Source organism: Mycteria americana, chromosome 9, assembly GCF_035582795.1.
Source record: "Mycteria americana isolate JAX WOST 10 ecotype Jacksonville Zoo and Gardens chromosome 9, USCA_MyAme_1.0, whole genome shotgun sequence".
NCBI lineage: Eukaryota > Metazoa > Chordata > Aves > Ciconiiformes > Ciconiidae > Mycteria > Mycteria americana.
This window is the reverse complement of record NC_134373.1, coordinates 41,647,027-41,660,444: the sequence shown is the minus strand read 5'-3', so window position 1 is coordinate 41,660,444 and position 13,418 is coordinate 41,647,027. Positions and strand designations below refer to the sequence as shown.

The 13,418-nt window shown below is 40.4% G+C and overlaps 1 protein-coding gene across 13 annotated transcripts in view; it reads right to left on the bottom strand.

Annotated features, from left to right (window-relative positions):
• Nucleotides 1-13,418, bottom strand: part of MBD5 (methyl-CpG binding domain protein 5) — a 171,709-nt gene that overhangs the window by 55,609 nt on the left and 102,682 nt on the right. For all 13 annotated transcript variants that reach the window (XR_012777168.1, XR_012777167.1, XM_075512225.1 and 10 more), the window contains 3 exons: nucleotides 12,155-12,257; nucleotides 11,310-11,490; nucleotides 5,916-8,054 (listed from right to left, as the gene is read on the bottom strand). Coding sequence is in view for 11 of the 13 variants with exons in the window: in XM_075512225.1 (XP_075368340.1) it covers nucleotides 5,916-8,054; nucleotides 11,310-11,490; nucleotides 12,155-12,257 (2,423 nt within the window). In the remaining 2 variants the exon portion in view is untranslated. The remainder of the gene's footprint in view (nucleotides 1-5,915; nucleotides 8,055-11,309; nucleotides 11,491-12,154; nucleotides 12,258-13,418) is intronic.

The following is a 13,418-nucleotide window of genomic DNA, read 5'->3' as shown; positions in this document are numbered from 1 at the left end:
TAAAGTCAAAAAGTTCTACTGATTTTGTAATTCCATGATATATAAAAGTAATTGTGGGGAGCAAATCCAGATGCTCGCATACTAGAATATGCCACTTTGTACATGTTTAATGTGATATATTCTAAAATACCCCATCTTCTTTGATGCATAGGAAAGACCGTTTCCAGAGAAGCAAGGGCCTGCGTTATGTTGGTGACTACCACTACATCCAATAGAACATTTAACCTTTTATTCATGTAACACTTTATGCTTTAGGCTCCTCACATCATCAAAATACGGATGTGACTGCAGCATCATTCCTTTCCATCTAAAGCATTTACATTCACAGCTCTCCCAGAAGATAAGGGAGAATACTTACCCCAAACCACCAAAAAACCCCCCATGTTCACAGAAATTAAAATCTGAAGCAGTACTGTTCATAGCACAGATCAGCATTTTTCACCTAGATTAAGGACAAATCCTTTAGTCAGACTAAAGCAATTCATTCCTCAGGAGACATAGCTTTGTGCTACAGGCAAAAAGCAAGAGAAAACCAAACTTTACAAATGGCAAGGAAGTGGGACATGTCCCGACGATCATACCCCATACTGCTGAAGAAGAAAAAACCAAAGGCCAGTCTGATTTGAAGGGAATTTTTCTCTGAGCTGTAATATGATTATCAACAAGATAGTTTCTGATTCTGCAAAGGGAAAGCAATCCCTGATCGCTGCACTTTGACTAGATCTAGCCAACTTTCTTGAGTCCTTTAGGTTATATTGGGATTAAATCCTCATAATGAGGTTACATTATAATGGCTAACACAGAGAGGTAAGTGTTCTGAGCAGTCAGTGTGAAAGCAGAGCAGATCTCCGTGCCACCCACGGGTCCGTACTGGGGGAGTACGAGGGGAACCGAGCTGAGCAGACGCTAAGGTCAGGAGCAACCATCATCATCATTCACAGAATCACAGAATCATATAGGTTGGAAAAGACCTTTAAGATCATCAAGTCAGAACGATCCTATGCACACTTGGGTTGTGAAATTTCTTTAAGACTCTTCCTGGTCATATACTCAACACATCCTCTGCTAGAGTCCTTCAATGTTTACTGTTCTCACAAAAAGGAAACCACTTGTTTCTTTGATGCTGAATTTACCAGCTCTCAGCCACTGGAAGTTGTCATCAAATGGTTGCCAACAATTCAGCCTTCCACCTTTTCAGATACTGCCCAAGTATAAATACTTATAGGAAGAGATACTATTCCTTGGCTCCTTCTTTGAAGAAGCAGATCCCAGGGCATTCCCAAGTGCTGGAATACCTCGCACCCAGCTCGACTCCCTGCCATCTGGCCCGCTGACAAGCTCACAGTGGGGGAGGTGAGCCTGACTTCAGGATCTTCTGTAGACAAGAGTGCTGACGTTGCCTCTGGGCTTACATCCCGGGGTCTGATCGACGACCGCCCGTATCAATTTTGTGGCCCTCCTCTGAAATCTCTAGTACTTCTGCACCTTTCACGAGGAGTGACCACTAGCCAGAACCCCACATCCTAACTCCGGTTTTCTCAAGTATACACAGCGCCAGGAGCATCCCCACCTCCACGGCATATTCCCATTTTTATGTTTCCAAGGATCCACCCAGCTTCTCTTTCTGTTTTGGTTTTTTTTTTTTTTTTTTTTTCAGCATCACTGATCTGACAGTTTGCATTATGTCTATTAAATCAAAGCCTCCTAAACCCCTTCTCTGAGTCACTGTTTTCCAAGGCAATGTTCCATTCCCAGTTATATTACACTGTACTTGGCTGTATTAAAATAAACTCTGTTTGAGTGGGATAGAAGCTCCTCACTGATTGGTATTGGCCCTGTGCGCTCCTCCCTATTTAATCATATTTTACTATTTTCTATTCTGTAAATTTCACCAGTAAAAATTACTGTTCTGAGTCTATGGAAGGGATATAGCCTTTGTTTGCCAAATCTGCCCTTTATTTGTTGCTGTTAAACTTCCAGACCCAGAGTTTCTCATATTTCTGATGTTCTGATATTTGAGACAACTTATCATCTTTATTTCTATTTGCTACGGTTATTATATTAGTTCCCTTGATTTCCCTTATCAGCTGTATATCGCCTTTACTCCCAAATATTTTTCACTTGTTTTCATCTATCCCATCATTTATGCATGTCGCATTCTTAGCAGGATTTGCATGTTGAATGTTCAACACACACACAGCTTTTCTACACGGTGAACTTCTGGACTAACGGCACATTCTAACAGCAAGAAAAAAATAAATGAACCAGACTCTACAATAAAATATATCACACAGTGACGCAGTCCCATTTTACAAAAAGAACAGACAAATCCAAAGAGAGGCCAAGTGGCTCAATGAATAAATCTTAAAGCGGCCAAACTGGCAAACTGGATTCTACCTTCAGTTTGCATCAGAAGTCTGAGGGCTTGATTAATGAGGAATACAGCGTCAAAGGTTAACAGAAATATTAACACCACTCATCAGAAAAAATGAGTCTAGAACCCAGTCTCCTGGCAGAAAATGGACTCTTTTCAAAGGAATGGCCCTAAATAATCTATACAGACCTGCTGCTAGCTCTTCCTGTAAGACAGCTGTTATTAAACAGTGTTTGTAACCCAGATACTATGGAACTGAGAGACTGAAATTGTTAATAAAAATTAATTGAGCATAACTGGTTTTCAAGGGCTCAAACTTAGAAAACTGCAAAAGCCTTCTACTGCATAAATAGAAATTTTTATTTTTTGTATTTATTAATTTTTAATTCCATCACACTCATACTGAAAATTACCTGGAAACGAAAGATATTATCTGTGGAAGAAGAAAACAAAAGCTAGAATAATAAAACTTGGTCCATGTGGTTAAAATATAATTAAAAGCTTAGGCAATAACCAGCTATCTAATTGTGGTGATTCTCAGTATTTTTCCTCTCAGGAACTATTTTCTGATTAGTAGCTATTCTGAATGCTGGCACAGAAACAGAAAACAGATTTAGCAATTAAAATACTTAAAAACAAAGCAAAAAAAAAAAAAAAAAAAAGCCACAAACTCAAACATGAACACAAGAGTTTCCTGAAGACATCTTACTCAGCTACGCTGCTCTTGGAAGCGCGGTTCACACGCATGTTTGACGCTGCTCAGCTCCATCCACCAAAAGGACCAACCCCCTGTGCCGCTGTACAGAATAATTCAGCGTATAACTCTCATCAGGTTTGTCTACCTAACTGAACGCAGGCTGGTAACTAACTTCTATTTTTAAAGGTTATTATTAATGCAAAATACTCAACATTTCACACTCGTTGCATGGAAAGAACGCTTCCATTCTCCTGCAAATACAACAAAATGTTCCTATCTGGATTTTCCCAGCTATGGTTTAGATTTAAACCTTACGCCTGAGCCCCATGCTGCTGTGACGACTCAGGCAGGAGGCTGGATGAAGGTTTATGCACTGTTTTAGGGCCTTGCCCCTGGGAATAACACAAAGATAACAGAATCTGAAATTTCATCTTAAAGAACAGGTCTCTAGGCTTCTAGCCATCATGGATATTTAATAAAATAATTAAATGCAGGTTGTGTGTATTTTGCAAGCATCAAAACTACAGAAATAAACCCCTTCAGTATTGAGGAACAGAATGTATTCAAATCTTTCTAGTCTTTGCCTACACAGAACTACCATTTCTCATTTAGATAAGAAAAAAAGTGTCCGTTTAAGGCCCTATAATTATATTGCTATAATTCCATCCGTTATCTCCAGGGTATTAGAAATACCATTCTGTAGAAATACCACAGCAGAACAGAAGTTCCCAGGTGGGGTTACATACATATTACTGTTCCTCTATTGATGAGAACTGAATTGGCTGTTTAGGTCGAACCCTTTCTTCATGGGGCTTTGACACATGCACAGATTTGTCCTGTTGCTGCTGTCCCACAGGAGTTGGAGAGCTGATACTACTATTGGTTCTCCCTCATAGAAACGTTTGTCTTCTTGGGAAGAAATTCAGCTTGCCTGAAGACAAGGACAGGCAATACAAGCAAAGACTCTGATTAACTAACACAGGAATGAGGACAAGCCATGCCAGCAACCCCAAGGCAGCCTTCACGAGTGGTCCCAGCTACCACCATACCAAAGCAGGGCACGGCTACAGCGTAGGGCTGGGTCAAAGTGACCGAGCAGGAACAAGAAGATCCCGCATGGGGATGAACTTGGATTCTCAATCTTAGAAGCCCACTTTAATAGTCTTTAAGCAACATTTGATTGATAACCTTTATGTCATGTAAAACTTCTGTTAATTGGTTCCAGTCTGAATATCGTACAGGAATCTTGAACCTTTTCAACCCTTACCCCACACGGGGTGAATTGCTACTGCTCAGCTTCTCGATGGTAACCGCTGGCGCACAGGCTCTTATCTCAACTAACATTCAGTCTTTTCTGATCTCTTAATGTAGTCCAATGCCGCAACAACTTCACAGCTTTCTTCAGCTGTGTGGACAGTGACAAGTCAGAAGAACCCATACGTACCACTGGCCCCCACTGAACTCAACAGAGGCGGAAACCCAAAGAGTTCCTGCTAAAGGCATTTTGTAGTATGCTTAGTGGGACAGGGAAGCAAGCTCCTAAGGCAAAACCAGACCTTTGTTCTGTTCAGAAGAGAGTACAAAGTCTCAGAAGAGACAGGCTGTATCAGGAAATACTCCTCTTTGTCAGCATGACAAGGCAAAACAGCCATGCAAGGATTCGTAGCTGCTTGCGACACAAAGCACCAATATAGCTAAGGAAAAAAAATGCCTTTTTTCCCCAGGAATGGAGAGAAATCCTTAAAAGTCATCAGAAACTGTGACCAGCATAATATTAGAAAATTATTTGTATATAATTCAGTTTTTATATAATTCTGTTCTGTATTTTAAAGAATAAACAGCTCTCTTGAAGGAAGCTCAGGAATCCATATCAGGTTCTTTCTTGGGTTAATGAGAGAGACCGCTTGCACGCTTACAGTCACTTTCGTTTGAGCTGATGTAGTTTAGCTATGACGGTATCAAACACTCGCTTTGAAACTTAACCAAGCTGGAAAGACTGAAATACCAAATGAAAGGTTTTCTTTCTGCTTAAGAAATTAACATAGTACCATCTTTCAAAAAGGCATACTTTGCTCAACCAGCAGTAGTTAAATGAAATATAAATTTTTGAGCTGTCTCCCTTTCATCTTTAAACAGCACGGAGATAGTAACAGCAGCATACCTGTTTCCTCTCCAAGTCTTCACTGATGAATAAACCAGGAAATCTCTCTACACTCTTCCAACTGAATATACAGTTTATTCAACCACTTAATTACCACCTTAGTAAAATTATCATGATAAAAGCAAACACAGACTTGGCACTCCCCCCGTGCTGTCCCTGAAAAGGGTTATTTTGTAAACTTTTGTACTCCTACTATCTGCTCCAATCTCTGATAGCACCAACTCTTTAATGCAAGCAGTAAAGAACACACGTATAGCCTGGACATAGGCTGCCAGGTGAGCCATTGCATTCTAGGGTTGAAGTAGCAGGGCATGCTGCGAAAAAATCCCCCAATTTATTTGGGCAAGTGACAAAAGCTGAGGTCTGGGTATGTACAAAAGTGCATGGATTGTATTTATGCAGAGTGTGTGGAAGTTAATAAAAGCAAGAATTGTCACAGGAAGGAGGCCAAGATGATTTTGTTCAGGAAAAGGGAGAGGTATTTTAGTCTACCACTGTTTTTTTCTCATTTGCTTTATTTTTGAGTTTCTGGATATCAGCATGAAATAGGCAGACTCTTCATATTGGTATATTGGTAAACTCAAATTTAAAAAGTAGATACATAAAAGGAACCCATGTAAAAATAGTCATCATATATTTCCAAGCAGTCAAACATAGGGGTATCCTTTTAGAAGGAAACGTACCTGCTTCAGGACTTGTTTGATTACAGCTGCTAACAATGCTGTTTGGTATCACTGGAGTGGAGGATGCCTGGATTCTCGACTGAGGTGGGTTCGGATGTAACGAATTTCCTAAAGCCATTCCTGACTGACTGAGCATCCCACAGTTCCCGCTAGCCTGCATCTGATTTATTAAACCTGCAAGATGGTTGGTTGTGCCCGGGCTAGTACCGTGGACAAAGTTAGTGTTTGTGTTCTGGCAGTGCACACCGTCCCCTCGCAAGGGTAAACTCTGTGCCAGCGAGTTCTGGAGACTGCCAGAGTTCATACTGGTGTCTGCAAAATGCATCTGGTTACCAGAGCAAGGCAAAGCAGTATTTGAGCTCCCACAACTGGTGGTACTATTGCTGCTCATGTGAGAGCTTTGACAACTCATGGACTGAAGTAGCTGGGACATAGAACTGATGGGAAAGGAGCTCTGACTTTGCTTTCTTATCAAATCAGATCCAGCTTTGGAAACTCCGGAACTGTCCAGCTGAGACTGTCTCAGCAAACTCAACACCGTGGCGGTCGGCTGCTTTCTTTTTCTCAGAGGATCTTTTTGCTGAGACATCAATTTATCTCTCAGTGCTGCTCGGCCACTTTGCCCTTCAGTCGTTGGTAGAAGCACGTTGGCAGCAGGAGGGAACATGGTATTTAAAGTGCTATGTCCTTCGTTGTTGCCACCGCTGGCAACAGGTCCAGAATTGCTACTGCTGTTATTGTTGTTACCAGCAAGTTTATTTTGATTTGCTAGCTGTGCTTTGGCTGCTGCTGAGAGTAAACTACTTGCTGGAAAAGAGGCAGCATTGTGCTGGTTCAAGATCTGATTTAAAGGCATTCCCAGCAAACCAGGCTGACTCTTCAAGGAACCACTTCCAGCCGATGCAGTAGAAAAAACTGCATTGTTTGGAGGATTTAATACATTACTCATTCCAGCAATTAATGGGTTGGGGATGTCCTTGTATTGATTAAGTCCATCATGCTTGGTGGAAGGGCTAGATGGCATAGATGGTCTCGGTGACCCTATTGTTGACCTTGGGGACCTGGGAGGAACTTTAATACCACTACAGGATGACTGTGGTCCTACTGGAGGCAGCAAGAAATTTCCATGATCTGATGATGTGGAAGAAGAACGCGATCTTTGGGGAGAAGCCTCGATCCTTCCAATCCCGGATCCCATCATATGAACTGGGGATGTCACTGGTGAAGGAGAGAGGGAAGTTGAAGCAGAATGCTGAACTCTTTGAACATGACTTCCATGGTTCATGTGACCAGGTTTTACAGTTGGCAAAGGAAGATTACTTGGCAAAGGGACGACAGCAGGAGGCATGCTTACATTCATCACGGGTACCTGAGAGTGGACGTTTGAATGGAAAGTAGTTGGGTTAATGATAACAGGATTCTGATTCACTGGTTTGCTAGGAATAGGGTCAAGTATGCCAAGTGGATCCTTTTCTGATGTTAATGGCTTTTTCTGAAGAGCACAAGAAGGCGGTGGAGGAGGTGGGGGTGGACCTTGGGGCGGTTTATGGTGAAACATTGCTCGTGGTATTTCCATACCAGTTGAAAAATTACACATAGGTTTTTTCATTACTGGGCTTTTTGTGGTCAAGGTTGGGGAAAGAGGTATATTAGTCCTTCCAGCCATTGCGCAGGATGACTGTATGGGAGAACCATGTAGCATTACTGATGGTGGAGATAGAGGTGTCCTGTTCATGTGAATAGGACTAGAGTTGGGCGCTCCATGAAAATTGGGATTGTTCCTTGTGAAAACATCAGGGCTTCCAAGTGGGTCAGTCCTAGGAGAGATTGAGCCATCTCCGTATATCTGTGATCCTGATGAAGCTGGACTGGGCATCCCACCATGACTGCCACGATACGGAGACTTCTGTCCGAGTTCATTACTACCCAATCTCTGCCTAGGATAGACAGAATGAAGTTCTTGTTGCTGGCTTCCAGCCATTTCTTGCACATAAAGCCTACCCATGGCATTAGATGCCCCTATCATCAACTTGAAAGGAGTCTTACATTCTGGCATCACAGAATTTGTAATTCCTTCATGTGATTTATTCCTCATTGATCTCGGAGTTGCTGCTCGAGTAGGAACTACTGGAGTTGCACCTGATATTAAAAACACAACAGTTACTGTTTTGAAATCAATATCACACATTTCAGTGCAAAACTACTGTGTGTGAAAATATTCGTAAAAGCTGGAAAGCCTTTTGGCTAAACTTTTGCCTCAACAGAAATAATACCTGAATCACCAAGTAGTTGCTGGCATGGTGCGTGCTACCTTACTACATAGTGCAGTTGTATAGACCTTAACTCCATATCCCATATAAAGACTGCATAAATATGGAGACCTTTACATCTTGTGTTTCTTAGGTTTCAAGCACACTTGCTACCTACACAAACAGATTTTAGCACGGTCCTTCTGAAACATCAATTCCTGAAAGTTTTTTTTTTTCCCCCCTTTTGTCTTTTCCCTCTATCCATCATCTCCAGCATCCTACTCCTGATTCTCCAGCATCACCACTTTGGCTACAGCTAGAAGGGCTGGCAGGAGGAGCAGACTATCACCGTCGCAGGGAAAAGGAGCCTCTGGCACCATCTATTGAGTACAGGAGGAACAAAGCCCAACAAGGGTTTAGACTAATTTCTCCGTGCCCTACAGAGAAAAGGGTCCTGCCCCAAATGCTGTCCCTGACGAGGATGAATGGGGAGCCGTGCCATACGACTGTGGCCCAGATTTCTATTCAGCCAAGCACTTAATTGCAGGGACCTAAGAGACCATGGCTGTGCAAGGCAGGATGCAGCTTCTCTGGAGGCTCCGCATCACTCGCTGGCACCACAGGCACCGAGTTCCAGTCCTCTGAGTTAATCTGTTCCTGAGAACTGCTTTGCTAAAAAGGTGAGGACATACATTATATCATGTCCTGTATGACTTTACTGAATTAAAGCTTTTCCTGCAGCTTCTGCAACAAGCTTTGCTTGCGGTGAAGATGCTAAATTTAAGAAGGGGCTCTACCTTATATGTTTGTTTTCAGGATAAAGACCTTGGGGATATTTGCATATGCAGACATATGAACGCCTCTACAATGGAAAAATTTCCTGTAAACCTCAGTTTTGAGACTAGACTTTCCTACAAGCACAAGACCACTTTCCTTTTCTGCCCACCCATATCAGTTTTATTTAAAAAAATATTTTTTTCAATGTTTTACTTTAAGAATACCATCCCAAGCAGCACCAAGTCTGGTGGACTTTCTGCCAGTTTTGCTGCTCTGGGAATTTGTAACTCAGCTTGCAGTGCGGGCTCAGTAAAGGAAAATGAATGCATTCTTGGCATGCAGCCTCTGAATACGCAAACTTAAACTTGAGTAACGAGCTAAAGATTTCATGTTCAAATGAATTCAGAGATGCCTTTAAATTCCTCTACTCACAAGAACCCAGTTCCCTTCTTTCCTTCTGCCTGGCCATAGGAGACAGATGGCACTGACAATCCTGCCTTCATCCTATTTGCTCAACCAGCTACATCACGACAGAAACAAACATATTACCCTTCCCAAAATACAACCAAAGTCTCATTTAGGGGACAAATCTCAAGACTGAACTGCAAACTGAAATATGTACAAGAAGCCTCACCTTGAAGGCTGGACCTAAGCAAATGTAAGCGTGCATAAATGACAAGGCAATTTATTGGGAAATTTTCTTCTTTGCTTAGCACAGAAAATTCTGATCAACAGAGAAGGTAAGAGCACATAAATGTGACTTGTCTCTTTAATATTTAGCTGGTTTTACCTCCTTCATTTTGCTAATTTTTTGAAAACAGAAATGTAATTTAAGTACTACTAATAAAGAATACAAAAGAATTAATAAGGAAAATGCATAGTAATTTGGGAAATTGTACTGTGCATTTTAAAAAAAATTACACTGCAAAAAAACAATTTAACCAAAGCTTTAAAATCATAAACAGCAATTTGAAAATGCAAGAGCACATCAGTACTACATAGACAACGCTACGTGCTGTTCGTATCTGAAATGTATTCTTTATTTTTATACTCTTAAAATTTTCCACTTTGAAGACAAGCTACAGAGTGGTTAGCAATTAGTCAGCTATTATTACAGCAATACAGGGGTGCAAAAGATCTCTCGGATTATCCAGGGCCATTTCCCAGAAGTTGCATGCATCAGAGTATATAACCACAAACTCACCAAGCTCTGTCTTAAAAGTAACCTTCACTCCTTTGTCCTAACCATTTTGATTTGTGAGACTACTTCCGAACCTTTTCTTGTAATCCTTAGACAGTACCTAATTTTCAGTTTAAGTTTCTATGCAACTTTTTGTAGCTGTTTCTTTCAGTGCTAACTTTGTGCTTTAGCTTAAGTAGCTTTATTTTCTGATTCTCCCGATGCCTTTATCGACAGCAATCGTATCTCCTTTCAGCCACCATTTTGCCAGGTTGAACAAGCTAAACACTTTTAGATGACTTCCATAAAACAGGTTTTGCAGTTCACTAAGAGAAGATCCTCTGCTCTATTTCAGCTTGCGTGCCGCTAGCGAGCACAGGGGCGCAGGGAGGCAGTAAGCATGCAATGGCATTTATACTTCTCTCTCTTAGAGTCACATCGATCTGCACCATCATACTGCCACCTGGTACTGCTCACAGGCATCTTTGATCAGCTACTATATCTAGGGCTTCTTTCTCAATAATTTACAGCTAATAGCTTTTTTCACTAGTCCCCAGGTGAATAACCTTACAATTAACAGGATTTGTTGCGACACCTTTTCTTTCACTCCAGGTCTCAATGATCCCCTAGTTTTTCAACATGTTTTGATCTTCTCTTGTTTTGATAATACCTGTCAACTTCATCCATCAACAAATTACCTCATTTTTTGTTGATGTGGATAATTAAAATGCTAATCCAGGTTGGTCCCCAAAAATAATCCTTGAGAAATTACAGTGGAGATCTTCTCTTGCTATATATTCTGCCTTGCAATACAATTTCCCATTTAGCCCAGTCCTTAGCCACATTCTAATCCCTTTATAATCACTTTATTCTGCTTCTCTAATTTCCCATGTGACAGAATATCAGACATATTACTACAGTTCCAAAAGAAGAGAGCTAATGTATTTTCTTCGTCTAGAACAATCTGCTGTCTTTTCCAAGAAAATCATGCTCTTAGTCTGGGATGACCTGCTTTTTAGACTCATTTTCAATCTACCTACATCTCTCGAATTACTACCTCCACTTGTTCCTTGAATCTGTTTACTATTGTACTCATAGATATATATAAGACTTTTGAGGGTGTTTTTATATAGTAATGATATATTTTAAAAATTAGCTAATTAAATGATTCTGCATGATTTTACTCACTTGTTCCACCACCAGGACTAGTTAGAACTAGTGAAGGATGTGGTGCTTCCATGCTTTTATGAAGTGTAGCCACAGCAATAATTTTCCTTTTATGTATGCATAGTTTGGTGACATCTTCGTCCGCTTTAACATCTTCAGCAGTTCTCTGCTTCACAGCAGCTCCAGGATCAAAATTAAAGACCTGAGAGTAAAAATGCCAACATTTAAAATAACGATTATAGGCAGCAAACTCACTTAATACACCTAAACCAGAAATTTTACGTAAAATTCAATTAGCCTATGTTCCTTAGAGCTGTCTGACTGCACCTACATTGCCCAAGCGATAACCTTTACAGTACCTTTTGAAATTATAAATAGTGAATATATTTATAATAAGTAAACAGCCATGGAAGCTGTCATCTGCAAGAGAAGTTTAACACCCCTCAGTGTAAAGGGTAGGGAGAAAAAAAAGGAAAAAGGACCATGTGTGTTTGAGATTGCTCTATGATTAAGAAGAAAAGTTTACAATTTGTAATAGATGATAAAATTGTGAAGCTGACACTGAAGCTATCATGTAAGTCAGTGTCTCGTTCTGATTCACATGTTAACATGACGCTGTTGATGGTAGATTTCCAATTTAATAGGAAAGTGTTAAAACACCATAAAAACTGAGTCAGACCTTTTCCATGAGGGGAGAAGGCAGAAGGGAGATTCAATTTGTATTTTATGGTAAATCTTTGGGTGTATACCACTTATCTCATTTTATATATATGATCTGAACAGAGATTAAGCCATAGCATAGCACATCAGCTGACGTAATTGATAAGGATTATAGCATAGAGATCCAAAACGATGCTTTTCTTTACCTTGGGAAGAACAAGAGGACATTCTAGGCCACACTTGCATGTTCCATCAGTCAGCAAGTAAGTCTTCACCTGCTCCAAGCAGGATAATAAAGACCCACTGGGACTGCAAAGGAACAGAAATGATGAATACAGGCCATTTGATAGGTCACGACTTCCATCTACCATTCTAACAGCTCACATAGAGAGTGTTTAAAATAACACAGCGAAGATTTCGTATTTTGTTTCATAGTACTTCTTGCTTTTAGTCAAGAACTGAGATGATACTTATCAAAAACAGCCAAAAAAAAAAACCAACCACCCAAACCGTTTTAAAGGAAGATTTCACTATAGAAAAACAAAGACAGCAAGTGCAGAGGAAAGAAAGTAACTGAGATTATTGGTATTTACTATTCATATTACAGTCCTGCTTGAAAGCCTTAGCGACTGCCTAACAACACTAAGATTATTTTTCTCCCTCCTCTCTCCTATAACGTGTAACACAGAGGCAGAGCGCAGTCCCCATGGACCTCCTCCCCCTCCATCACATCACTGCAGTTCCATGCAGGCATGACAGTCATCTGTACTTTTTAGGACTGGGACCTAATTTAAAAAGAAACAACACAAAAATGTGTTTCCAGAAGTATGAGAAAACCCATACAGAAAAGGGGGAACAGTAACAGAACTGTTGCGGCTGGGTCTCTTAGTTGCATAAACAGTTTGGCTTCACTCAGCTAAAATGTCAACCTTCTCACTGAAAGTGAGAAATATTACACCAAGAAGCCAGTCCAGTGAGTTTCTGATAAACTGCACTCGGATTTCTCTAACTCCCACCAGAAAATCATTATCTCCATATCCAAAAATAGGACATTGGAAATTCTGTTACGGCAAAATCACTAATTCATAAGATGAAAAAAGTTCTCGTGTCAGAAGCCTCTAATTTCCAGATTGCTCTTTATTACTTAGCCATCTAAACTGTTTATCAGGGAAAGAATACGATAATTTATGAGGACTGACTAAAACACTGGTTCTTATTGGCAGCTGTAAATAGCCCTTATTTTAACAAAAACAACTTAAGTGGAATACTTTGGATCATGAAAACAGCCAAGAGTCAAAATTCCAAACCATGATAAACTTTCGTACTTAAAACTCCTAATGTATAAACACCTAATTCTGCACAAGAACTAAGTCAAATGTAAAGCAACAACTGCAAGTGACATTTAAAGTTACGCTGACAGTTTAAATAAGTAATTTATTTGCCAGACTTGCCCTGAAATAGTTATTTTAT